Raw genomic sequence first — 27733 nt, forward strand, 5'->3', positions numbered from 1 at the left:
GAGGATTTAAATGCAAGGTAAATATATATTGAAAAAAATTTATGGCACATTTTTACAAAAAATGTAGCCTACATTTCCCATAAACAGGAATAAACACGATAGCCACCATTGAGCGTATAATGCAGGTTAATTTCAATTGCTGGTTGGCGCCAGACAGACAGTGTGTGGGCGTATACATCCGTGTGACTTATTTTTAGGGATGTTCCAGAATCGTAAACTGAAGACTATTGCTCGTATGGTTTCGCATCCCACATGTATTGTCACATGAAACAGGTTCCTTTTTTGTACCGAAACAAATTTATTTTCGCAATTTTTATACTATGCTATTCTCATGTATGACAGATATACAATAATATTGTTTTTTTACTAGTGATGTCCAATCGTTTATATTACATTCCGGTATTTTGGAAAAAATTTAAGCAATCTCATCCGATACCAAATGACGTCATCACTATGTTCAAATAAGCAAATTAGATCTAACCAAATTTTATATAAACGGACCAGGTTTGCAGTTAAGTAATTTGAAAAATAACTTGTTTCAAATCAGGTTATTTCAACACACAATATTTGAGAAACGATGCTCAAATGTTGAGCAGTACATAATAAGCTACAGTATAGTAATATTTTGGATTTCGCAATTTCCGAAGCATAGTGAAAATATAACGAATATGGCGCTAGAATTCTTTTCATGATTGTTTTACAAACTATTTCCATAAAACAAACAAAAAATCCGAAAATAATGACAACTCACAGTCCAAGACACTGTTTTATTGGACAGCATCACACCTCCATTGAACAAACAACCAGTTTCGGGCGATCACAAAAAAATAAAAAAAATCGAAAGGCGATATATTAATTTCTAAATACAAGTCCTTCAACAGGGCGGTGACTTAAATAAACGAAACATAAAAGAGCTTGTCCTACTTTGACCTAAATTAAACTACGCCATTAACGTAACAATTGCATCTGACACGGAACAATACAATACAAAACGGATTAAAATTCGGACGACGCGCGAACGGGTTCCGAGGATTCAACGACGTCATCAGTATCAGTTGCGGTAGTGATGTCATATTCTTTGGTGGTTGGCTTTCGAACGTAGTCGGGTTTCTTTTCTGCTCGGACGACATCTTCGTCAAGGCAAACACCGATGATGTCACTTCCTGGTACGTCATACATGGGATCAAGAAGTAATTGTTCCTGCAAAAAATATAAATGTTTAGCATAGTTTAGTATTTAGTTATTAAAATATTTCTAAAAACGTTATTCCGATTAACTTACTAAAATAGAGATTACTGAAAATTTCGAGAAAGTAAAACACAATGAAGTTAAAAAGCGTCCAACCTTCATTCCATTGATTAACTGAATGTTTAATGTCACACTATGGTAAAATAAACTAGTAAGTTCTAAGTGAAGCTAAGTAAATTATATTGAAACACAACAATATTGTTACAGGTGTACTCTATCTAGCGGACAACCAAATGCTCAAATAAATTTAACGTTGCTAATACCATTGTTAAGTTATTGCTAGTTTTACTATCATACCAGGAGTATCGACTAGTCACGGGAAGCGTTTAAATAAAATTTATTGTTTTTAACGCAGGTGCTGTGAAGTTTTGATAGTTATTATACGCATGGATTTTTAAATCAACTCAAAGGTGGACAGCGAACATAATGCGGTAACAATTCAAGTTTAGGCAATTTATGAGAGTGCATAACAGAAACTTGCATAAATGCCCCAATTGTCCATATAAAAACACGGCTGGCTTATGCGTGAATAAATTTTAACGAATATCTTAAAACGCCTTTTTTGCATACCGCAATAAACCAGACAGGAATTTTTCTCACAATGAAACCACATTTGAGCGGGCGCTTACCATAATTGAGCGGAGACCCCGTGCCCCTGTTTTTCTCTCGAGGGCAAGTTCAGCGATGGCCTTCAGCGCTCCTGGGGTGATAGCGAGGTCAGCTTTGTCCATATTGAACAGCGCCTGGGAAATAAAAGCGGTTGGATGGTTTGCGATTAAAGGGAAGTCGTGGGCAAAATGCGCCCTTGCAGAACATCAGTGACCTAGCAAACCCCGCCGTGAAGAAAGTTGCGCACTCTTGATGTACCCACACCAGTGGCGTATCGCAGAGGGGAGGGGGGTTCTCTTTCGCCTTTCGTTATTCGTACAGGTTGGCTGATTAGAAAGGGTGCATTTGACAATTTACAACGCAAATGCATGCCTTCTTATTTTTTTATCGCTAAGAACGCCGAGTTGGGGCAGCTAAAGTTCCTCGCTGTTCGCGCTAATGTCCAAAGACGGCGTAACAATGGCTTTTTTAACTAGAGCAGATTCTCTTAAAAGGTGGTTAACTGTGACTTTAAAAATGGCCTTTTTATGTAATGATTGTTACCGCAAAATTATTCTCTATAAGCATAATTATAAGACCGCGTGTTTAGTGTGCCATTGACACAACTTATTTACCCTCAACCTGCATCTTGTATTTTAGCTGAATTGGCACACTGCTCGGCGCAGATGTTACACCAATCGTGGCATAACGACACCCGGGAAAACCTATATTCGTTCAGCATTGTAAATGGCGAAAGACGTGCTTGTAATTTAGTGTAGTCCAGTACACGGCACAGGAATATATGCTGCTGATAGTCGAAATACGATGCTACCAATCTATTGCATATACTTCACAGCCTTGGTTTAGTTTTTCGCCTAAAGTCAATGATTGCACATTAAGCGGTTTTGACGAAAGTGTTTGCGGGAAATTTCCTAAGTTGAATTTTCCTATTTTTTCTAAGTAAAGGGGAATTTTCTAAGTTGAAAATTCGGGACTCCACCCTTTTTGATTTTCTGGATACGACCCTGACCCACACCACAATCAAGCACGACTGAATGCGCTCAATCAATCAAATATGCGTCACAATGTGAGCAACGTGACAAGTACGTGGTTTACATTTCAGCAACATGAGCACACCAGTGTTGGCGGTTTGTATCAAGCCATACCAAAGTCATGCAAAACGAATTTCCAAATGAGATCAACAATGTACGCAATTTACTGTTTGGCTAAAAGCGAACTATGCTTTACCATTTTTTCTTGAAAATATAAAAAAGCAAGAGCAAAACAACATTTTAGTAGTAAGACATTACACAAACTATGCTCATAATATATTTCAAACATTACAATATGTAATGAATTGCTTTACATGTTGTGTAATGTGTATACACGTCTACTGGTGATTTATTTGAAGTTTTCACAGCATACTTCAGATTCTAGTTTACTAAACTCAAATAAGAAAAATACCTAAATTAAGAAAATACGTTTTTACCAAGGAAGCCAAATCAACAGGCAGGAGACCTGAGAAAATTGTAACTGTTTAAAAGCACATACTGTACCTGAAACTGTGGCACGACCGCGTTTTTGGGCTCGGTGAGGATTTGTATGAGATGTTCGCATGTGAGGCTGTGTAGAGGAACGGTGATCGGAAGGCGACCAACAAATTCCGGGATCATACCGAACTCGATGAGATCTCTAAGAAAAACAACGGAATGTAAAGTGAGAAAACACAAAATCATCAATAAGTAGATCCCCGAGTCATAAATTTCAATATAAGCAGGTGTAGAAGTGTCAAAACAGTTTTTTCTTACAATAAACTTTTTATTTCGTAAAATAAACGAGTGGTATATGCTCAGCGTTCAGCTATAATTATAAAAAAGGCGTATTACTGGTCCATGTACTGAGAAACGACTACTTAACACCTAAAAAAAAAACACTATGTGTGTCTTGTGAGCGTTCCTACGGTGAGGTTAAGCTATAAGTAGAGTTCACTAACGATGCGCTAAAATTATGCTTACTGTGCTTCCGTGAGATGAAGAAGTTTGTCTTTTTCAATATTCTCCTCCACGGCCGATTTCAGTTCCTGATGCGTGAATCCCATTGTTGCATCGGAAGGAGATTTTGTGTCATCGCGTGCGTCCGTTTGCTTGAGTTTCTCTTGCGATTGCGATGGTTGAGTAAAACCGATGGACTGCAAAAACAAAGGATTTATAGTTTCAAATATATTTATCTGGTTGTGAAGGATGACACTTTTGTAATCTACACTTGGCCAGAAAAAGTACCGCATAAAATACAAGTAGGCATGTAACAAGATAACTCCAATATTTTCTGTTGTGTTGTGAAATTAGAAGATAATTAATATGTCAATAGGTTTTAATTTTGTGCGGTATTGAAACAAAGACCCTGGGGTGCAATTTTTAATGCTCAAGACTTGAGTGACGAAAGGGTAATGCTGTTTCTAAAAAAATTTCTAAGATTAGAGTGCGATAAATCAATGTAGAGTTAATTGTGTTGTTCCAGTCCCGTTGAAGGTGACTTTCAGTCAACAACTCAATGAAAATTCTAGTATGGGTATAGGTACCATAATCTATTTATTATTTCTGGGGGTTGCCGTAAGACATACAAGGTTGAGAACCACTGGACTCATGGTTCTAAGCAAAAAAGTAAGATACATGACATCACAAGTAAGCTGAATGGCGTTCTGGCAACCTAAAACAAACTCAAGATGATTTACGCAATAAAATATTATAACTATAAATATATCTATTTTACTTTACATCAGTGAGGTACCACTACAGGCCCGCGGACTTCTTTATGGATCTTATTATAGAGTTGCAATCAGTGTCGAGCAAGCTTTATGTTTGGCTTACTATACCTATTGCCAACGCAAAAAAGTATTTTTTGTTCTTATGTAGCTAGGATGTTTTTTTCGTAATTTTTGCGTGCTTCGCCTAATTGCCGCTTCATTGGCATTGTTGCACACTAGTTTTCACAACAAGTCTCGAATAATGGCGTAACTTGTGCTGTCATAAGGAAGATTACATACAATCAGCAGGATATAATGAAATACTAGAAACATTTTGTACTCTAAACTAGCTACAATACTTAAAAATAACCTTTTCATTTTTTCTTCGGCTAACAGATTTTTCCAGTCCATTAAATGCTCCTGATGCAATAAACAAAATGTTGGTGGTGTCCAATGGAACAGACTCCCCTCTCAGTTTACGTGAATTTCTTTCAGGAACATTAACCACTGTTCCTTCTAACATCTTCAAAAGACCCTACAGCCAACAAAATATAAAAAAGAGGTTAGCTAATGTTGCCTGCTTATGTCAATATACTTTTAGTTGATATTATATATAGATTAAAAATTCAAATATATATTACAAAAACATTTATTAGCTTAATATGTGTGTCCACAACAGAATCTTGTGCTCCAACAGAACACATAATGCCGACGATAAAGTTCTGAAAATTTTTAAAATAGCTTGAAAAGCGCACCGCTCCGAACAAAAATCAGTCAGCAAAGGTCTAAAACTTTTAATACAAATCTGCATTTCGCCATATAAATGGCATCATCAGTTTGTCAGAAAGTCTTTGCCTTTGGTCGTCTTGAATGTATTTTATTAATTTATTTTACATTTTAATATTTTAATTTTTTACTATTTATTTGTACAGACAAACTGATGATGCCATTTATATGGCGAAATGCATATTTGTATTAAAATTTCAGACCTTTGCTGAAAAACATTTATTAAAATATATTGAAATATATAAATACAAAAATTAATTTGCACAATAACCAATAATTTGTAAATATGCGTTAAATGGTAAGTCTTTTTTTAATATCTTCTGAGATCAAAGTTTGACAGAAAAAATTTCTAAAAAAAAATTCTCTTTGAATATCACTAAAACACATATTACCTTTGACAAACTTAACGAAACAAATTTCAATTTGTAACTACATTCTATACCTGTTGGACACCCTCTCCACCGACATCGCGTAGTTGGTGAATACCAGGCACACTACTTATCTTGTCAACCTCATCCAGGAACACTATGCCTACAAACAAAACAATACCATTTACAACATAATTCATAGTGCAGGCTATGTTCTAATGTTAATATTGTTACTGTTCAAAATAGTTGACTTTTACAATAAGAATACCACAAATGTGTTGATAGAATAATTAATAATACAAAAAAAACAATCTCCAACTTATGAATCAAACATAATTAACAACTGCACAAATTATAGTACACATTAGAAATCTATTTCAAAGCATTTTAGTTGTTTTACCTTGCTGGGCCTTCTCAACATTGCCATTGGCGTCCTGCAAAAGTTTTGCAATCACTGACTCAATATCTTCCCCAACATAACCTGCCTGGGTGAGCGTTGTGCAATCACAGATGGCAAATGGAACTGACAAACAACGTGCTAGGGTTTGGGCAAGCAATGTTTTACCTGTATAAGTTAAAGAAAAATTATTGTTTAGATATGAATTTCTACATCTTGCATATATTTTAAATAAAAATAAAAGAGAGATTAAAATTTACATAATAAAAGTAACATGTGTGTGCTGAGCGTTACTTGGCACCCTGGATTTCTTGTAGAGTGCCAAAATACCCATGAATTTAGCCAATATCAAACTTTTTGTATTAGAAGAGATAATGCTCCAGAAAGTTAACTACAACCACATAATTATTAGCTCAGAATTTACTTGGCAGAACATAGAATGTAACTTTACATATTGCCCACACATGTCAAAGTTTTACTAACCAGTTGTAATATACATATATATATATATATATAATCTCTTGAGTAACTAAATAAACAAAATATTCACCAACCCTAATTATTTAAAATATTAAAAGGGGCTTTTATAAGATTACAATCACCCTTAGTTTTTTTAAGTAATGAAATTGTAGGAAACACAGAAAACCATTGATGTAAAAACACATAATCTTCTCATTCAAGTAGTAAACTAATCAGGTTTGCAGAGTCGAACTTGGCACATTTTTGTTGGACACATGCATGGGCAGTACCAAATTTTCAAAGTGATAAGGCCACAAACTGCTTACTATAAAGAATGAATAGCATACGGTGCAATATTTTTCAAACACATATTGTGAGTGGATAAATTATATGACATCCCTATAAGTGGTTTGCTAAATATCCACTTTATTTAAGTTACATAAATTGGTGAAGTACAGGCTGTAGAGACGAAGTTGGATTCCAGAGTCAGGACTTAAAAGTCAGACTTGGGTTAATTGGTGTTTCCAGGAGACAGTTTTACGAATCTGAATGCCACCCCCATTTATCTAAGGTGGAATATTGTTTATGTAAAGTTTCAACTCACTGTCTAAAGCAGGGGTCGGCAACCTCTTTCAAGTCACGAGCCAAAACCAAACTTAGAAAGGTCTCTGCCGGCCGCACAAAATGTTAACTAAAATTTTATTATTATAATGTTAGAATAACTGTGAATCAGGCGGGGAGGTGTTTAATTACATTTAAGAGGCAGTAAATTGTTGTCGTAAAGCGCAAAAAAAGCGTTTGTGTGGTTTATAATTTGAGTCCACATGTCGTCATCCACACTACTAATAAAAACTGTAATAAAACTACTTTGAAGAAATACGGTCACTTTAACAAATCAAGTTCAGAATTTGTTAACCTTTTTAAGTCTGGGCGCACCTGACAACCGTGATTTTTAAAAAAAAAACGGTATTTATGTAAACTTTACATTGCCGAAAATAATAAAACGTTGAAAAACATATATATATATGTCTTATATTTTAAATATGTTTTCCGTTTGTCTGCAACTCACGTGTCAGCCTTACACGCTGCAACGGTAAAGAAGCGCTGATTAAGACATCATCAAAACATAAACAAAGGAAGTATAAAGATCATTCGCACGAAGCGCCAAAATTGTTATCACTTATTAAAATAGTCCAAAAGTACAACTTTGTTGTGTTATTAATTCTGTGTTTGGGGTAAAACCTCTTCTAGTATTATCTGCATTAACCCATCGACTGAGCCTGAAACATACATGACTGTCACCTGTTTATTTCTAACTTTCATACGCCGTATAACATGTCGCTTAATGTGACCTAACTCGGGTCAAATGAGCGATGTTGTCAAGACCGACTCTACAGCCTCTATTTTACACATTTATGTAACTTACTTAAGGTAGATATACAACAATTCACCTATAGGGGTGTCTTATAATTCATTCACCCACAATACATGGTTGTAAAATATTCAACCATATATTCTATTCCACATTTACAATATACAGATTGCGGCACTATCAGTCAGACTCTAGATTGGGTAGTCTTATATGGTGTTACTTGAGTCCCATGTTTTGAGTTCAACTCCAGCAAAATAAACTGACTCCATTAAGTCTCAAGTCCCAAATCCGAAACCGCAGCCCTGGTTATAATTGAGTATTGAAATAATAATGATATAGTGAGAAAGTATAAAATTGTTTACTGACAGCGCTCCTACTGGACAATAATAGCCAATAAACCCTGGAAGGTGTAACTAAATATATATTTTACCTGAACCAGTTGGTCCTAGCATAAGAATGTTGCTTTTTTCTAAAGTGATTCCTTTTTGGTCATTGCTGTCTAGTAAACCAAGGCCCTTTTGTAATTTATCCATCAAACTTGGTGAAGGTTTTCCAGACGAAGGCATGTCCAAGTTTTTTAGGCCTGGCGAAGACTGAGGAAGGCCAACAATATGCAGGACATCTACAAACATAAATGACACATTTGATAAATATAAACAGAAGTAAACCAATATATATTACATATATATAATTTTACAAACATTTTTAATTACCCACCATCTTAAGTTTTAGAAGTGAAATGGGTATTTTTAAATGATTACAAAACAATCATTTTAAACAGCTCTAAAAGAAAAATATATGTAGATGGAGAAACTACAGTAATCACATGTTTATATATATATATATATATATATATAATATATATAATATAAAATGTGTATATATATATGTAGGCATGTTTAATAGAATGGAATAAATATTTAGGTCACATCTATAGTTGGTAATATATCTAACAGTGTTGGGCAATATCTTTCTACCATTCACAGGAAGTAAACCGCACACAAAGAGATTGAATTACATCATCCTTCCTCTGAAGGAGTATAATATGCTGTGACTTACATATAATAACCACCAAATAGTGCCACATGGCAACTGCAAACTCAATAGATTAACTGATGGAGGTTTAACTTTGCTTTTTTGATTGACACACACAGTCAAATGGAACAAAATATGAATAGGTGCAAAGTTAGTACTGTGAAACAAACCAAACCCCAATGTTGTAATAAGTTGTAACCACTTAACCACTGCACACTGTTTGTATGTAAACTATAAATACAAAATAGTCCAGGTCTACCTTTTGCATTCTTGTGTTTAGCATACTGTATCTCATCATTATCTGCATACCCTTTCATAGTATTGTAGTAATATTCTGTCAACAGCAAAAATGCCACAGCTAAATTTGTAGCGCTATCACTATATAATGCATATATTCATTTAAGTCTGAATAAACTTTTTAAACGGTATTTATATATGACCATATTCATATATATAAGGCAACCCTGAAGTATGCAATCTAATACCTGCTTAAAAACTAATGTATTGTTTGTATTTTGTAATTAAGTTTTAGCCATCAATATTTGAGTTATTTCATATCAAATCACCCAACCCACAAAGCATGACCTTCTTAGATTTTGCCAAAAAGTGGTACACCTACTAAGCACTAAATACTTGCTCTTTGTTGTAAATTTTGTTGAAATTGTCCGAGTACTTTTCGAGATAACACACATTGAAGATAACGCATAATTTCCACTAGGTGGCGATAGATATTTTGTATTTTTGCCAATATCTCAGTCATTTCTGGATGGATTTTTGCAATGTTGGGCTTATTTTTAAGATTGTAACAAGGCCCAATCAGTTATTGCTGTAACTTAAGGAGTTAATTTTAAAATCGGAAATTACAACCAAATAAACAAATTTTTTTGTTAGATTTTAAGGGTCCATAACGCGAAACACCAACCTTAAAAAAAAAATTATTTCGCACAAAATGAGGACTATATTTTAATGATTCATAAAACACAAAAATTGGAGAGGAGAAATTATGGAGTGAAATTTAAGAGCTTTTTTATTTTTGTAATATTATTTGGTATGATTGCTATACACTACTATGTTGCTCCAATGTACTATACGATGCCATGACAAATTCTTATTTATTTCTGCCACAGTACAAATACAGTTCACAAATAAAAAAATGGCAAATATGGCACTTTGAAACAACAATACAAAATTAGAAATAGTAGAAAACTAGCCATAATAATTTTTTTTTTAACTTCAGTTGAAGGGTTTCTGTTGCTCCTTGTTGTTCTTTCTCGGTCAAGGTGTATACTCTTCCAGTTGCAGTTTTTGGATTGACACTTGTTAAAATGGTTGCTTTTGTAATAATTAAAGAATCTTCTTTTAATGGATATGCAAATGAAGTTGATGGACCAGCAGGATGTAAAAACTTGACGTTGACGTTATCTGTTTGAATGTTGGAATTTAATACAATTGCCAGCCACCATTGGTTATCATACTCTACTGTAATATATCCCACTACATCTTTCCAAGAAATGTCCTCTGAGCAAGGTAGGGATGACACTCGTTTTTGCAGATTTTTACTAGAGAAGATATATTCCTTTACCATGACATGCACTTCTGAATCTTTTACCGGTATGGTGACTCGCCCAGAACTTCCATGGATTCATTTAGTGCTTTAAGTACTGCACTTGGTGACTCAAACTCCTCTGTTTCAACGCTGCTGCTGCTAGTAGATGAAAGATCCTGCTGGTAAAGTAACGCACAGCACGTTGAACAGAGGAATTAGTCCATGATTTTTATGTTTTTTTGCAAATTCTAAGGAGATAGTATTTGCAGGCTTGCCTTTATTGTGTGTACTCAACGGATCACAACATTTCTTTTGATAAAAGGCATAGTTTTGAAAAAACTGTTCTTTGTGTCCAGGACAAACTGAATTCATTACAGTGCTAGTTGGTATCCGGTACAGAAGTAACTCCACTTCTTCAGCAGTTGGAATATAAATTAGTGAAGTGGAGCTGCCTTCACAACACTCATTTACTACAATTCCTATATCACAAGTCGTATTTTCTAAAATAACCTGTTTTGTTGTTAGTCAAAGACATATATTTCAACCTATTCGACTAACTTAACTGGAATTAAAATGACTCTATATTATAGATGTCCTTCATACTAATTTCATTCTGAATGAAGCTAGTGCTGCAAGATTATACTGAGCTACAATGGTCTGACTTGCTATCCCAGATATCATGCTGTGAACAGGCTCTTCTTTTCTTTTAAATCATTTAACACACTCATCAGTCTCATGCTGTGCCCTTCCACAACTGGTCAGAACTCATTTTCAACATGACAAACCTAACTTGTATAACTGCTCTTATTATCAGAAATCTGCACAAACAATGCTGTATTCTACTTTTTAGAACAGCCCATTTACTACTCACAATGCACATTTACATAACATGTGTATAATACGAAACTTAAATGAAAAAATAGCATTTATAAATTTGCTTATTTTTATTAAGCTTTTATTACCCCACTCAAATTTTTGTGTGCCACACAATATTAGGATTTAGTCAACATTTTGCCAATTTTTTTTAAGATGTGTTTTATACGGTATGAACCCTCAAAATTTAAGGATATAATTTTGTTTATCTTATTGTAAATACAAGTGCCATATTTGCCATTTTTTTATTTGTGAACTGTATGTACATACTGTGGCAGAAATAAATAAGAATTTGTCATGGCATCATATAGTACATTAGAGCAACATAGAAGTGTATAGCAATCATACCAAATAATATTACAAAAATAAAAAAGCTCTTAAATTTTACTCCATATTTTCTCCTCTCAAATTTTTTGTTTTATGCATCATTAAAATATAGCCCACATTTTGTGCGAAATAATTTTTTTTGAAGGTCGGTGTTTTGCGGTATAGACCCTTAAAATCTAACAAAAAAATTTGTTTATTTGGTTGTAATTCCCGATTTTAAAATTAACTCCTTGAGTTACAGCAATAGTTGATTGGGCCTTGTTACAATCTTAAAAATAAGCCCAACATTGCAAAAATCCATCCAGAAATGACTGAGATATCGGCAAGAATACAAAATATCTATCGCCATTTAGTGACAAAATCACGCCAATTTCAAAGTGCGATATCTCAGAAAGTACTTGACCAATTTTTATAAAATTTGAAACTTATGATTATTTAGTCATTTCTAAGCTGCAGTGTAAATTTCATTAAATTTAACAAGGGTGAGGTCAGAAATGAGATTCAAATTGGGTGATTTGATATGAAATCACTCATTTGTTAAAGTCCTGAAAATAAATTTTCGGCCAATATACATACTGAATGAAAAGAAGTTCAGAAGTTTTAAAAGCAAATGAGTTAACCACAGTTGTCAATAAAGACCATGGTATTTTAACAAAATTTCAAATAAATAAAATAAAATAAAAATATAAATATTTTTGAAAATATAATTATTATCACACTAAATCACATACACCAAAATGAGTATTCAAATCACGAAACTCAGTTTGTTCTTTTTAGGCAATAATTGTCCATAATTAGTTTTTTACAGAGTTAATAATTGAAAACTTTGCCAAACTTCTTTATAAATAATTTGGTAAAGGGCACAAAAAGTGCATATACCACAAAATGTAAAGCATAATATAAAATAAATAAAAAAAGTAAAGGGTCCTAAACTTACCAAAACATTAGTATATTGAGTAATACTTCAAAGTTCTAGAAATAAGTATAATTTATGTACATTGTACATCTTACCTCTAGATGAGTACATTTGATGGGTGCGCTCCACTTCAGCAGCCGATTGTATATTAGCTTTGCTTTGTGTTGGTATGTTGTTGTAGATGCGTTTATAGTGGTTATATACAGCAACAGACAAAACCTTTTTTGCATGCTTTTGTCCGACAACATATTTATCAAGGTATTCACAAATCTAAAATTAAAACATAAATAATTTATTTTTTTTAATGAGCAGGCTGGCAGAATCTCGCCAGCCTACTAGTGACAAGCTTTCTGGTGACTAGAAATTGTTTGCTGAGGTTAAAGTCACACAGTCACAGTAAAGAATGCCATAGTATGCATATTGCATTTGGTCTGAATAGATTTGCAACAGAGACAGAATCATAGCAAAACTAGGCCAAAGCTTGTGATAAGCGCGAACATTTTTTGCGCATAGGTACTTAAAACAGCCAAAAATATAGTTAAAGCCTTAGGTGGAGAAGCATGGCCTGGTACATCCTCGATATGCCCATGCTAATGCCATACCTGTCTATTTAACAGAAATGGCGACTATCTTGATTGTTTTTTAAATCAATATATATATGTAGAAGTACTTGCAAAACCAAAGTAGTACTGCCATCAAACAACATATCTATGATTGAAATTGAGTAATTTAAAAGAAATAAACAATATAATGCCCAATACTGGCATTTTCTCACCGCAAATTCCCTAACTCTTTTTACAATGGCACAACAAACTTAATTCCTGCCAATTGTAGTGCGTAATGTTTCTACATATTCTGTTTCTGTACTTTTTTTTTCAAATAATACAAGCCATTTCTTTGTAATGCTGATGTAATTTCATTAGAATTCAGAAAAAGCTCACTCAGAAAATGTCAATAAATCTAACCATGTCTAGTGTAGTTGACGATCAAACTAAACAGCATCTAATTTTAGGTTGTGACACATGGTTTCAGAAACATTACTTCAAAACAAACAAATATTCTAATTTTTTAACTTCTTAATTAGCAATTTGTTTTTATTTCCATGGCAGCCCAAATTAATGTAGTGTTTGGCTTACCGTGTTAAGAATATTGCAAAGCTAATAGCCAAATTAAGAATTAGGTGAACAAACTAAAAGTAATTTACATTATACATTTAATTAATTAACTGATTCCAGTATTTTAGGGGTATAAAAAATCACCTAACCGCTTGGCAAATACATAAAAAAATGTTTATCAAAATAAGTCGTAATAATATTGCCCTTGTTCACGTTTACGTGCACAGCAAAAATGTCGTATTAAAGTAAGTGTTCCCAAATAATAATATAAATATAACAAATCTAAATTAGAAGGTACCATTTAACTTAATTAATTTATGTTAAGACTCATACGACAGTCTATGTTTTCCTTAAACAGTTAAACTTAAAACATTAGGTACATTTAGAGGAGGGGTACACAGTCCACTGCACAACCTTTTAGCTGTTGGCGGTCATATTGACAGTCTTTAATTTTCTAACAGCTGCCAGTTAAATTTTTTAGGGATGACTCAGAAAGTAGTCAATCGTGATGTCATAAAATAATTAAAAAAATGTGTTGTTCACTAATAAACTTGTGGAAAAATATGGAACGGTAGAGCAGTTAAATCGCAGAAAGCGCAAAAAATGCATTTATTAGGTTTAAATTCTGTCCACAATGCTCTTAGCCAATCTGATTACCAGCAATGGTAGACTGATGTCTGGCTGGCCTATAATATAAAAACTTTGTCTAATTTTAGACTTTTCGCATAGTTCCAATTTCAGCATTTTAGGCGGGTCAATATATGAAATATATGGCTTGAACCTTAAAAAAAATCCTGCAAAAGGTTTTTTAACGGGTTCTTGTAGTATTTCTCATCAACAATAATATATTAAAAATCTAGGAGAAAATAAATATATTTGATATTTTTTATCAAAAAAATAATCTTGTGTTTTTCAGAATTTTGTTGTATAATACCATTGATAAACAAATTTTCACATTTTTTACTAAACAAGAATGTGAGTATTTCATCTCAGATGTATTTTTCAAGCTGATCCGAATATACCTTTAGTTTTCCTCTAGCACATCAAATTTTTAAGATATCGCCAATATTGAATTTTTCGAAAGAAGTGCTAAAGGAAAACAACACACAGCTGTGATACATGGCCTTAAAAAAGTCTGACATATAATTTTTTATACACATAACTCGATTCATCAAAATATAACTTCTATGAGGTAATTTCAAATATTCCCCTTTATAAAACGCTCGGCTTAGACCTAGTCATTGAACAGAGCCTGATGAGATTGCTGAAGACGTCGGGAGGTTTAACTTGTGGAACCGGCAAGAAGAACAAACGATACTTGTGGACGATGTCAACTCCAATCACGTATGAGTACAACTATGCCATACAGGAATTCAATACACTTTTCTACGCAACAAGCGAACAACACAAAGAAGCAACACAGGCTAGGGTTCAAAGAGACAGTTCTGATCTTGAAAAGCTGAAGGCCTCACTGGCTGGTTTTGTACCTTTTTCTCAGGATCAAACCCTTTTCAAAATTTCCTAGTTGTTTCACAACTACGGGTAGGGATGCTCAAAGTAGAATATCGAATCCTTGGATTCAAATCCAGATGAGATTCGAATCCAATTCTGCCGTTTATTTCGGGTAATTGGAACCGATATAATTTAATGTTTTACCGCCGATTGTCGCACCTAATTGTACAAACGCGTGTGGTAAGTTGGCCTGTCGCTGCGGCGACCAATGTAACCAGGTAGTGCAGTGTCAGCGTTTTTTCGGGCAACCAATTACTTTGCGTCTCGCGATAACGTTCGTCTAATAATTAGGTGTCAATCAAGCATTATTGGGTGAGCAACTAACGTGTAATTTCAGGTGGGGAGTTTCTCAATTTCCCAAAATGCGTTAAGTTGCAAACATTGTAAGAGGTGCTGGATGTCGACCAAATGCGCTATAGGGTTACTTAAGGTCAAATTTAGGCCAATATTCAGCGAGGTTATACAGTAATGCACAGCATAATTGTCAAGTATACGTTATGTCAATAGTTATTCTTTGCAGTACATTATTTGACTGCATAACAGATCATTTTAGTCAAAAAAAGAACCACAAAAACTCAACAATGCTTTAAAAACAGGACTGAATTGTTAAACAGTTCTGTGTTCGGTGTTGCATTGTACTCATTATTGGCAAACATATAAGTTTTAAAAAAAAAAAACCTGGACAGTGGACATATTACAGTTTACACAACTGCTTCAAATGACAGTTGTTAAGAATGTTAAACATATAGGAGATTTTTTTATTATAATGTACACATGTTAGCAAAAAATCCCTTCCCCAAACAAAATCGAGGTTAAATAATTTAATAGAATTATACTAGGATTTGATATTGTGGATTCGTTATTCTAGATTTAAAACCTATTATTCTAGAATACCTTGGTATTCTACTTTGAACATCCCTAACTATGGGTCTTATGTTTTGAAAATATCTTGAAGTATGAACTAATATCCGCTCCCGCCAGCACTTCTTGAAGCAAGGAAAGTGCTCCGGAAGCCTGATAAGCCTCAACTTGTGAATGCTCACAGACTATGCAACCAAGGCAGTTCATGAAATTCATGAATCCATAGAAGACATCCACCAAAAACTCACTACGTCAGAGATTGAGGTTTACTACTGTAAGAGGGGAGAAACCTACGAAGCATTGCACAATTATATGCTGAATTCACAACTCGGCGTTATCAAACAACAACGGTTGTTTTTGAAAGGCATTTAGGACAGTAGTTCTTAAACTTTTTAAGACACGCCGCCCTTTTACAATTTTAACCAAACTCGTGCCCCACCTTGTTTCAAAATAAAAAAACATTAAGCATAACAGCAACTTATTTCTAGGTAAATTGCATTAATGCAAAGGATGTTTTTAACCCAGCCTAACCTAGGGTTGCCATATTTTGAAACACAGAATTTCTGACAAATTTACCGCGGTTTCAGTGGCCAATTCCAGATCAGGGACCTTAAAAACACTCAAAAATCTCTAAAAATGGGGTGGAGTACGGATTTGGCGTCTGTAAGAATACATTTTAAGTTACATAAAACTGGAAAATAAATTAGTGATGCTTTCTTGCCATTGTTCTATATAAAAATAACAAGGTTTAGTGTGTTTTTAAAGAAAAGCGTACAGTATCGTGTTAGGGGAAGTCCCAGATTTTCGCAATTTTAGTGTTGTAATTTTGGAGTGTCTGCGCAGCCCCTAAATCTTGTCCAATTGTTTTGTAAACTTATGAAACTGATTTTTATGTGACACATAATAGGAAATCAAGCCGAAAACATAATTTAGAAAAAAAAAGTTAAATCTGAAACATGCAAAAACTCTACAAAAGCGAAAACAAAATGATTAAAAAGCCATAAACCTGGTAGTGTGTGACATAACAATGAACAGTATTTTTAAACAATTAACAGTATTAGCACATTCTCTGTGAAGAGCTATTTATTAAACAGTATGAAAAATTAAACAAATTTTGGTATTAACAAATAGGCTATCGTTTTTAATCGCATGCGAGCATGCGGCACACACCATGTTTTTCTCGAATGGCCGATCAGAGCGGGTAACTTAATCACGTGATTAATACGTTAGCATAAAGTTTTTGTGTGATCATCTCCTCACAAAACGAAAATACTAACCTTAAAATCAACAGGAATATTCTACACGACCGAAAAAACTAATGTGTGATAACTCGATGTTGTCCATTCAATGATCACCATAAAGTTTAGTCATAATTAATACAGATTTTGTCAATTTTCGCGCCCCCCCTTGTGAACCTCGCACGCCGCCCAAGGGGGCTTGGCGCGCCCCCCAGTTTAAGAACCACTGACCTAGGAGGACCGACATTGGAGGACAACACACTCCAGAGGCATTGGAAGCATGTGCATGCAGTCATCAGATTTACGGAAAAGAGAGTGTTTGATGGAAAGAAGGATGAGTTTCTCTCAAGGGACATGAACAAACAAAAAATGATCGACTTGATCAGATGAAACCCTTTGTGGAAAATGCTGCGAAGTGATCAATGCCTCCAGGGCAGGGGTGTCCAACTCAAATATGCTGGCGTGCCAATTTTTATCTTATAACTTTTTCCCGTGCCAAAGTTTAGCAACTATTTTTTTTCAATATTAAAAGCGTTTCTATACAAAAAATAAAAACAGTATAATGTTATAATGTCAGAAGTAATTGTTTGTAATTGCTCGCATTGTTATATTGTAAATAAACGATAATAATTGGCTGTATAACAAATTTAGCTTTTTTGACAATTGGATGTATTTTCTGGGGCCTTGCGTGCAATTTTTTATTAGGTGGCTTGCCACATTTGGCATGCATGCCTCATGTTGGACACCCCTGCCCCAGGGGATGCTGATGTTCCAAATGTGAAGGCTGCTGTTCTTAGTGCAGTGTGTCACACGCGACAACATGGAGTGGAGAGGACACACATCTGTTGGTCCTGCTCCTTCATTATGCGCAACAAGCAAACAAGGATCTATATTTCCATTCCGACAATGCAAATGCTGACAAAGTGTATCATATAAACAAACTGAAAATGGTGATGGGTAAAGAATTATTTTCCCAGTTTCTTTTTCTACATGTGCCAATTACTTTCTTTTTCCAAAGCAGGCAGCAGCTATAGCATTGTGAACAAAGGTTGTCAAGCGATGGCTGTGATTTTGGGGGGCACACAGACGATTCCCTCTCATCATTGCGCTACAGAGTACTAAGAAAAAACATAGAGTGATATGAAAACTTGCGGGTGGGGTTGGAAACTGGAAGGCAGTCAGTTTATGCCAACAAAGTCGGACATGAATGCGGCTCCAGATTCCCTCTTGAAGATTATCCACTGCAACTGCACAACTGCCTGTAGCACCCTAGGTGTAGCTGTAGGCAGAATAATCTACCTTGTACCTCGGCATGTGGACAGTGCCAACTTGATGCCTGTTACAATACATACAAGTTATTACTCAATAAAGATGATGACCAGGACTTATTAAGCAACTGAATGTAAATAATTAAGTGGTGTGTGATTCTTATACTACCAGTGTTTTTGTTTCATAAATAAGTCTTTCCAATGAACCATTGGTTCCCAACCTTTTTAACACTACGGCTTGTTTTTGCTCTGACAATGTCTTCATTGCAAGTCATATTGAATATCCAAGACACGGAGCTGCTTTGTCTTTAAGGGTAACATTGTTTACAACCCACATTCACAACAATATGTTGATGTGAAAGGCAACAGCAATGGCATGACCATTTTATACGGCTTAGGGTATGAATTGTTTAGTTTTGCCTAAAATGTCGTCAACCTATTGTTCTCAAAGCTCAATCGGGTTGCCGTCTCTTCTTGCAGCTTCAAGAGTTCATTAAACTTTAATTTATTTTTTTGTTATAGTGGAGTAGATAATGAACTAAAAAAATATTATTTTTTTCATGGCCCTGTTAAAAAAGACTCATGGCCCTCTGAGGGGGGCATGGCCCACAGGTTGGGAACCCCTGCATTACACTGTTGAGATAATTTTATTTTGAATTGTTTTAATGAACTCCTTTCCGCCTAAACCTAGAGTTAGACGCCAGAATTAGAGCTCTAGTATGAATATTAAATGAATTATTGGCATTACTGTTTTGGTGACCATCTTGAAAATGACAACTTTCTGGTGCTCCGATCCTCCTAGATTTTCAATACATTATTCTTGATGATAAATACTACAAAAGACCGTTGGAAAACCTTTTGTAGGAATTTTTTGTGGGTCAAACCATATATTGACCGGACTATTTAGGTATAAAATGCAAGTTTGTATTAACATATGGCCGCTGTTGTGTTTTCAATCACGTTTGCGCCTTGCTTCTTTACAGAGTCCAAATAAGCACAGTTTGTTGTAACTTAAGTTGTATTCAGTCGAAATCAGTAAAATGGAATGGTAACATAGTAGTAGTAAGTGAACAGCCTTTTATAGGCTCACGAAGTAATTACAAACACACCAATTACATTCCTGCAGTAGGCACAAATCAAGCGCGTACACACACACAACGCATAGCAATTAAAATAACACAAGAATGCCTCGAGCCGCGTGCTCGGGAATAGCGCGGCCATTAAAATAACACAAGAATGCCTCGAGCCGCGTGCTCGGGAATGGCGCGGTTGCGTTCCACAACACCTCCCCTTTTAAATTATTGTCCACCCAGAACACCGTAGCCGAACCTCCTCGGCTGTAGACGTTGTCTCTTCGAGCGACGGGGATTGTCGGGACCAAACCTTGGGGAATCTGGAGGAGTAGGTGAGGATGATGCCGGTATATGAGTGGACGGGACCAGGGGAATATGCTCTGACGGACATGAAAGTTCAGGCTCACCCGGGTCATCGTCTTCATTAGGGTATCTAGGGCGAAGTTGGTCAAGGTGACGTCTCCAGATTGGACCACGAGGAAATACTCTCACGTTAAATGTTCTACTCCCACAGCATTTAACAATAGTGGCAGGAACCCATCTTTTCGAACCATCGTGTCTAGATCCAAAATATTGCGCGTAACATGGATCACCATTTCGAAAACTAATACGCACTGGTTTGTTGTTCTTCGACACGGAATTTTGTTGCTGGCGTTGCAAGACATGTGTAGGTGATGGTACCATCGTGTCTATGAGCGATCGAATTTGTCGAGCGTTAAGTAGCTCGCTCGGGGAGAAACCGCTAGAATTTGGGGTTCTTCGGTACTGAAGAAGAAACTCCTGTAAAGCTTCTTTCGGGGGTTTCTCTGACTTCTTCATTGCCTTTTTGAACGTTTGAACTAGCCGTTCGGCGGCGCCATTTGTGGACGGGTGATAAGGCGCTCCCGTTAGATGAACAATACCCCTCTGCCGGCAGAAATCCTGGAACTCGGCAGAAACGAAAGCCTGCGCGTTATCTGAGACGATAGTGTGTGGATAACCAAAATGTGCAAAGTCTTCTTCGAGCAAGTTCATGGTCGCCTTGGACGTCATCAATGAAGTAGCATGAATGCACGGGTACTTGGAATAGGCGTCGATCATGAGCAACCAATTGCTCCCCACGAAGTTTACAGCATGGTCGATGTGAACACGACTCCATGGTTTTTCAGGAATCATCCATGGATGGACAGAAGGTTTAGTAGGAAGGTTTTGCTGTTCTCCGCATATGGAACATTTTCGGCAAAGATTCAGAATATCGTCATCAATGTTCGGCCAGTACACTGCAGACCTAGCCAACTGCTTCATCCTTTGGATGCCAAAGTGAGCTTGGTGTAGTAGTTGTAGAACGTGCTGTCGTAGCTTTTGCGGAATAACCAATCGAGTTCCATAGAACAGACAACCATGAGAAACTGTCAATAAATCAGCAGACCTGCGAAACTTTGCAGCTGGGTCATTTGAGGAAAAAGTTGTTGGCCAACCGTGTTGGACAAAACGCATGACTCGGGAAAGAACATCATCTTTTCCGGATTCCTTCTTCATGGTGTTGGGGTCTGTGGGCTGGACTTGACGACTTAGCGTAGTGATGGTGCAAACAGTGTCGACATCATCTGTAGTTTCCTCTTTGTCAAAATAGGCATCTTCCCCTTCTGGTAACCGGCTGAGTGCATCGGCGTTCTGGTGACTGGCGGTCTTCCTGTACTCGATTTTGTATTTAAACTGACCAAGGAAAAGCGCCCATCGTGCTAACCGATTTGCCGCAAGTGGAGGAGTTGGCTTTGTAGGACCAAAAAGTGCCAACAGTGGCTTGTGGTCGGTGACAAGAATGAATTCACGACCAAAAAGATACTGGTAAAATTTCTTCAGTGCGAAGATAATTGAAAGAGCCTCTTTTTGAATTTGGCTGTAGTTGCGCTGACTGGAGGAGAGCAACTTTGTGACATTGGCAATTGGCCTTTCGCTTCCGTCCGAATAGCGATGAAAAAGTACGGCACCAATGCCCACATTTGACGCATCACAAGATATCCCAATAGGAAGAGAGGGATCAAAGTAAGTTAAAACATTGTCGGAAGACAGCCATGTCTTCAATTGACGGAAAGCTTTTGATTCTTCGTTATTCCAACTACAAAGAACTTTGTCTCGAGTCAGACGATACAGAGGTTCAGCAATGGAAGAAAAACTTGGTGGCAAAAATTTACTATAAAATTGAACCGACCCAAGAAACGAACGTAGTGCCGAAGCGTTTTTCGGTGCAGGCATATTGAGCACAGCATCGAGTTTGGAAGCTTTCCTGATGCCGTCTTTATGAAGTAAATGACCCAAGTATTCAACTGTGGGTTGTGCAAACTTGCATTTCTCTAAACGACAGCGAAGCCCCTTCTCACTTAAACGTTGAAGCAGTCGACGAAGATTGTTTAAGTGATCCCTTGCCGATGAATCGCTGACAAGTAAATCATCAAGATATACAGCCACTCCTGGAAGATCTTGCGTCAGTTCGTCCATAATCTGTTGAAAGTATCCCGGAGCCGAGGTGATGCCAAACGGTAATACATTTTGCAGCAAGACACCTCGGTGAGTGCTCAACGCCAACCTTTTCTGGCTTTCGGGACCTAGACGTATTTGGTTGTATGCATCAGCAAGATCGATCTTTGTGAAACCAAATCCTCCTCGAAGTTTCTGCATCAAAGTATCTGGAAGAGGTAGTGGATGTCGATGGAGTGCCAATTGGGGATTTACCGTGGCTGAATAATCCCCGCAAAGTCTTAGCCGTGGCCTGTTGTGAGTTGACAACGGTGCTTTTCGAACAGGAACCACCGGTGTACCCCAGTCATTGAACTTGACTGGAGTCCAGATTCCTCGGGCAATTCCTGCGTCATATTCACGGGCAACATCTTCTTGTAGCGCAAATGGCACAGAACGGTGCTTAAAGAAAACTGGTTTAGCCTCCGCTTGAAACTTCACTTCAAGCTCTAAACCTTTCAAGCAACCCAGTTCAGGTTTGAAAATGTCTTTAAACTCGTTGCAAAGACCTCGGCAAGCATCTTGTAAAGGCAGATAGAGTTGGTCGCCCGAAGTAACAACGGAATTCATGCAATCTTTGGAAGATGAATGATGCAGTATGTCGTCAACCGAAATCTCCAAAGAACATATGGCGTTGCGACCAAGCAAATTTAAGCATGGAACTTTCGTGACAAAGAAATCTTGATCAAAGACTCGACCACCATAAGTAGTTGGCGTCGTAAACATACCCAACAAAGGCACTGGGTGCTCTGTCGCAGAATTAAAACGTCGATCAGGAGCGCGAAGCTTAGGCGACCCGATTCTCTTCCAATCGTGGACAGACAAGAAATTTCCACTGGTTGCTGCATCCAGCTCAAATTCGCAAAATTTGCCAAAAAGTGATACCACAACCTTCAACTTGTGTAGTGGGGAACGAGTGGAAATTGACTTCAGCAAATGAGCATTCGTCATCGAATTGACCACATCGGACTTCTTCTTACGGCAAGCATCTTCAGTATGACCTATACGATTGCAATATCGACACGTCGCATTCTTGTGACGGCAAACCGGCGCAAAATGACAAGTTTTCCCACAGCGATAACACCGGGCAGCTTCTTTGGGCTTCTCATTCGGTGCGGATTTTGTAGACTGCTTTTTGGATCCGCGCACCTTACGCACAGAACCGCTCGTCCCATAGACGGTTTCCTTGGCAACTTGCGCCGCATCCTCCGTCTGCATGGCAACCTCAATCGCACGAGAGAAAGTAAGTTCATCTGACTTGAGTTTGAACATGGCCTTCAACACCGCTTCATTGGATATTGAACAGATGAACCTGGTTCGTAAAGCTTCATCCAACGGATCTCTGATAGAGGTGAAATCGCAAGTAGCAGCATCGTGACGAATACGGGCGGCTAATTCTTGCACCGTTTCACCTGGCTTGCGCTGCATGTTGCTCCAAAACCGAAACCTTTCGCGAATAATAAAACGCTTGGGATCAAATTGATCTTTCATGAAGCCTTCAATCTCATTCATTGTTAGATCGTTGACGTCTTTCGCTGGCGAACTTTGTCCTGCTAAATTGGACAGCAGCTTGTAAGTTGTCGTGGTTTGGTTCGTTAAAAACACTTGGGCAACCCTCTTCTCGGATATTGCATGAGCCTTCACAAATGTTGAGAAGCGAGACCAGTAGTCATCCCACAATTCTGTCGTAGAATCAAAGGGGTTAAAGCTAGGTGCAGCAACATTAGAATTGGTAACAGCGGGACCAAAAGACTTTTCCAACACAGACAGGATAAGATTCATTTGCTCTTCATGCTGTCGTTGTTGCTCTTCATGCTGTCGTTGTTGCTCTTTATGCTGTCGTTGTTGCTCTTCATGCTGTCGTTGTTGCTGTTTTATCTGCTTCTGCATCGTCTCCAATAGCTTCTCCATATTGACACAAACGTTGAGATTGAAACTAGTCGTTCAGTTGACCGATCCCATCCTCGTCGCCAAAAACTCTGTTGTGTTTTCAATCACGTTTGCGCCTTGCTTCTTTACAGAGTCCAAATAAGCACAGTTTGTTGTAACTTAAGTTGTATTCAGTCGAAATCAGTAAAATGGAATGGTAACGTAGTAGTAAGTGAACAGCCTTTTATAGGCTCACGAAGTAATTACAAACACACCAATTACATTCCTGCAGTAGGCACAAATCAAGCGCGTACACACACACAACGCATAGCAATTAAAATAACACAAGAATGCCTCGAGCCGCGTGCTCGGGAATAGCGCGGCCATTAAAATAACACAAGAATGCCTCGAGCCGCGTGCTCGGGAATGGCGCGGTTGCGTTCCACAACAGCCGCCATCTATTGTCTGTGGATTATGTCTTTTCTGTTTTTTGATATAAACTAAATACCTAAATTTTTTTCTGCACAGCCATTTAATCCTCGATGTATTCTCTCTCTATTTTTGATCCTTTTTAAGATAGATACACACACACAATCTTATTTGTTTAACCAAGGCTTTCTATAACTCCAGCTAAACCTGTCCCACAGTTTTGCCATAATTCCACTCACAACTCGCATAACACATGTCTGCATGTTTTAGCGGTTAATTATTATGTATCATCAATTCCTATTTTATCTTTACGCGACATCACATTTCTGATTGTTACACATCTTTCACACTGATTTTTTTTGCATCAATCTGGCAATGAAATCAACTTATTTGAGCGCACATAAGAAATCTAATAACTGAGAATGTAGCGAAAGAGCTTAGCTCACTGATTTAACTGCACTCTCTAAAGTCTTAAAAATTTCTAATCTGCATTTAGCATATCAACCATTAATGCACCCAGGACGATCACGGCAGCCATCACATCCAAATGAAATGTAGTTAACGTCCGCATAATTATTTATTGAACGCAGCAGGTTGAACAGCGTTGATTTAGGGCTTTAAATTGGTATAAGAATTCTTCATTTAATGCTAATTTACAATAGGTTATCTAGTTCGCAATAGCTATGTATATTTTTTGATCATTTATCTTGAATAGTGCCGAACCTTTTTTGGTGGTGGGGGTGGTTTTTGGTCCCAGCGCGTTTCCTCATCGCCATCTAATGGTGTATTGGTTTCTGTATAGTTCTCAGCTTTCGCGGAATAAAAACTTGAACAATCCTTGTTTGGGCACTTTATGAATCTTGATGCAGCTAAAATTCCAAATAAAACAAAGTTATGCAGGACAAAATAAATTTTAACTCAAAAGTTAGACATGTGTCTACCAATCAGCAATTGCCCCCCAAAAGCAACTTTCTTTAAAATTGTCATATGCTGTATGCGAATTTATTTCTTATACTTGATTATTTCTCACCAATCCTTAAAGTCCAGTATGTCTGATAATCACAAACTCTTGCTTAGGGCCAATCGCTGATTCATACCTATTTACACAGCAAATTTCACTCACATTGCCAAGCAGGTCAAAATGCAAAATGCCAACCCTAATATAACACTCACATATATGTACATACTACACAATTATATCCTACATTTTGTTGGAGCGCGGACACATTGACTTCCACAATTGAGACACTGAAAGCCAGTTTTGTCTGGACCAGGCCTCTTTCTTTTTCCTTTGACAGTAGTTGGCTGTTTTTCCTTTTCACTATTAGAATTAACTTCTTCACTAGTTTTCTTTGCATCGTCTTTAGCAGAATTTTTTCCAGGTTTTTTAGATTTATCATGGGAATCACCATCATTTTCATTACCATCTTTGCTGGATGAGAATTGTGCACAAAGCAATGTTGAACAGTTTGAGCAAAAAAAATCATTTGATTTTAAAAGTGATGTGTTTAGTTGTCCAGTCCGCTGAGAAGTGATGCGATTGTCAAGAAATGTAGAGTTACTTCGGCAGAACATGGTGGGTTCCACTTGAGACTCATTGCTCAACAATATCCCTATGCAACATACAGCAATAGCTTATTATGTTGCCTTTTTTGTTTTAATATGTTATAAATTTTTTTTAGACTTTTGGCAATTTTAAAATGACTGCTGGTGAATAATATCAACATAACAAATGTTTTACATTATAGAACTATGATTCCTAACTAAAAACATTTAAGGTTATTTCAAGGAAGACAATTCAACAAAATAAAACAACAGTTAATAGTTACATTTACCAGTTGCAGAAACTCTTGTTGACAAAGATGAAACAAATTTGTAACAGGACTGAATGTTTGAACTTGTAAATCGCACAGAGACAGCCATTTTATTATTTTGTATTCTCAATTTATTGTTTCTTAGATTTCAATACAGTTTTCCAAATGCCATACAAACAAAGTAGACAAAGCACAAACTAGATAATTAGGATGAAATCTAAACACAGAATGGTAAAACCTGTATCAACAACAAAAATAAAAGGCATTAGAATCGACAAATAAAATTAAAAGAATGGTTTAATATTTTAGTGCACAAACAATTTTATGGAGAGACCTTAGTTGAAAATTTGGCCTATAATCCCTGCATGGTACCTGACTACACTGCATAATTTGTTGCTATAACCCACCGTCACCCTAAATAAAATAATGTGCATTCTTTAAAAATTGTATCAATGCTGTGGTAGGATTCTAGACCAGCACCGGATTTTTTACCAAAGATCTTTGGATCTTTGAGCAGTTGCATTTCCAGTTTATATCCTATTTATTTCCAGCTTATATCCTATTTAGGTCTTTGGGAAACTAAAAAAATGTTGGCTAAACACAATCAGTCAAGGAAGAGTCTATTCAACAGGACACCAAACTAGTACAAATCGACATATTACCACTACTGGTGCAAGCGTAAAAGAACGGTCTGGTAAAATAGTCATAGGCACCTCTTGAGGCTATTTACTCAGCTAACAAAGTAATTTAAATCAATTTTTGTAAAAATCGTTGAAACTAGGCAAAACTCGGAAACTTAAATGTAATACTACTACTACCGAAACCCTAACCCAACTCAATAAATAATCCATATTCCTGCAAGCGTAAAACAGCGATCCGGTCCAATAGCCACTTCCAACAGTCAAGCACTATCACTATGGGCCCAAAATGCGGTATCGTACCGAGTATCGACGTTGGTCTAAAGGTGAATGTTAGCTTCTCAGTTGCTGGGTTGTGATGGCAACACTAGTTAAGCAATAATGTTAAAATGCATTAACTAACCCTTGTACAGGTTTATTTTAGATAACGCCTGACTTAGGCTATTGGATCTTTTGTTTTATTGCTTCTCAATTCTCATCATTTAAAAGGATTCTTACCTGCTTGACAGTAGTGTGCCTACTTTAAACGCCATTTAATATCAAATGCATTTTGACTTCTTTGAAAAGTAAAAAAAACGACAGACATACTATGCATGATTTGGCATTTTGCCATGACGGTTAATCCAGTGATTGTCACAAGGCAAGGGTTGTCTACATAGGGACCGAACTTTAAAAAATGTCTAATAGGTCAAAATTGCGTTTGTTTTAAATCAGTCCAAAATACTTTTTGATGCATAATCACTAACAAAACACCGCAGTACT

General features: G+C 36.6%; 1 protein-coding gene across 1 annotated transcript; it reads right to left on the reverse strand.

Moving 5' to 3' along the window:
* Positions 1-753: 753 nt before the first annotated feature.
* LOC146137985 (ATP-dependent clpX-like chaperone, mitochondrial) lies at positions 754-26565 on the reverse strand. The gene is made up of 12 exons (XM_083393416.1): positions 26355-26565; positions 25725-26132; positions 25243-25388; positions 12754-12928; positions 8392-8583; positions 6134-6298; positions 5808-5896; positions 4950-5114; positions 3852-4024; positions 3393-3528; positions 1878-1991; positions 754-1200 (listed from the first exon to the last, which is right to left on the reverse strand). The coding sequence occupies exons 1-12, from the start codon at positions 26440-26442 to the stop codon at positions 997-999; spliced, it is 2055 nt and encodes a 684-aa protein (XP_083249542.1). The 5' UTR covers positions 26443-26565; the 3' UTR covers positions 754-996.
* Between the last annotated feature and the right edge of the window lie 1168 nt (positions 26566-27733).

This window comes from Ascidiella aspersa, chromosome 7 (genome assembly GCF_963924565.1).
Source record: "Ascidiella aspersa chromosome 7, kaAscAspe10.2, whole genome shotgun sequence".
Taxonomy (NCBI): domain Eukaryota; kingdom Metazoa; phylum Chordata; class Ascidiacea; order Phlebobranchia; family Ascidiidae; genus Ascidiella; species Ascidiella aspersa.

What these genes read in the sequence shown, in the direction of transcription:
- LOC146137985 (XM_083393416.1), bottom strand. Translation starts at nt 26,442, where the DNA reads ATGGCTGTCTCTGTGCGATTTACAAGTTCAAACATTCAGTCCTGTTAC. An exon ending in TGTCCGCGCTCCAACAAAAT is followed by an intron (nt 25,389 to 25,724) that starts GTAGGATATAAT and finishes TTGGAATTTTAG; the next exon opens with CTGCATCAAGATTCATAAAG. An exon ending in TCAAATGTACTCATCTAGAG is followed by an intron (nt 8,584 to 12,753) that starts GTAAGATGTACA and finishes TTATGTTTGTAG; the next exon opens with ATGTCCTGCATATTGTTGGC.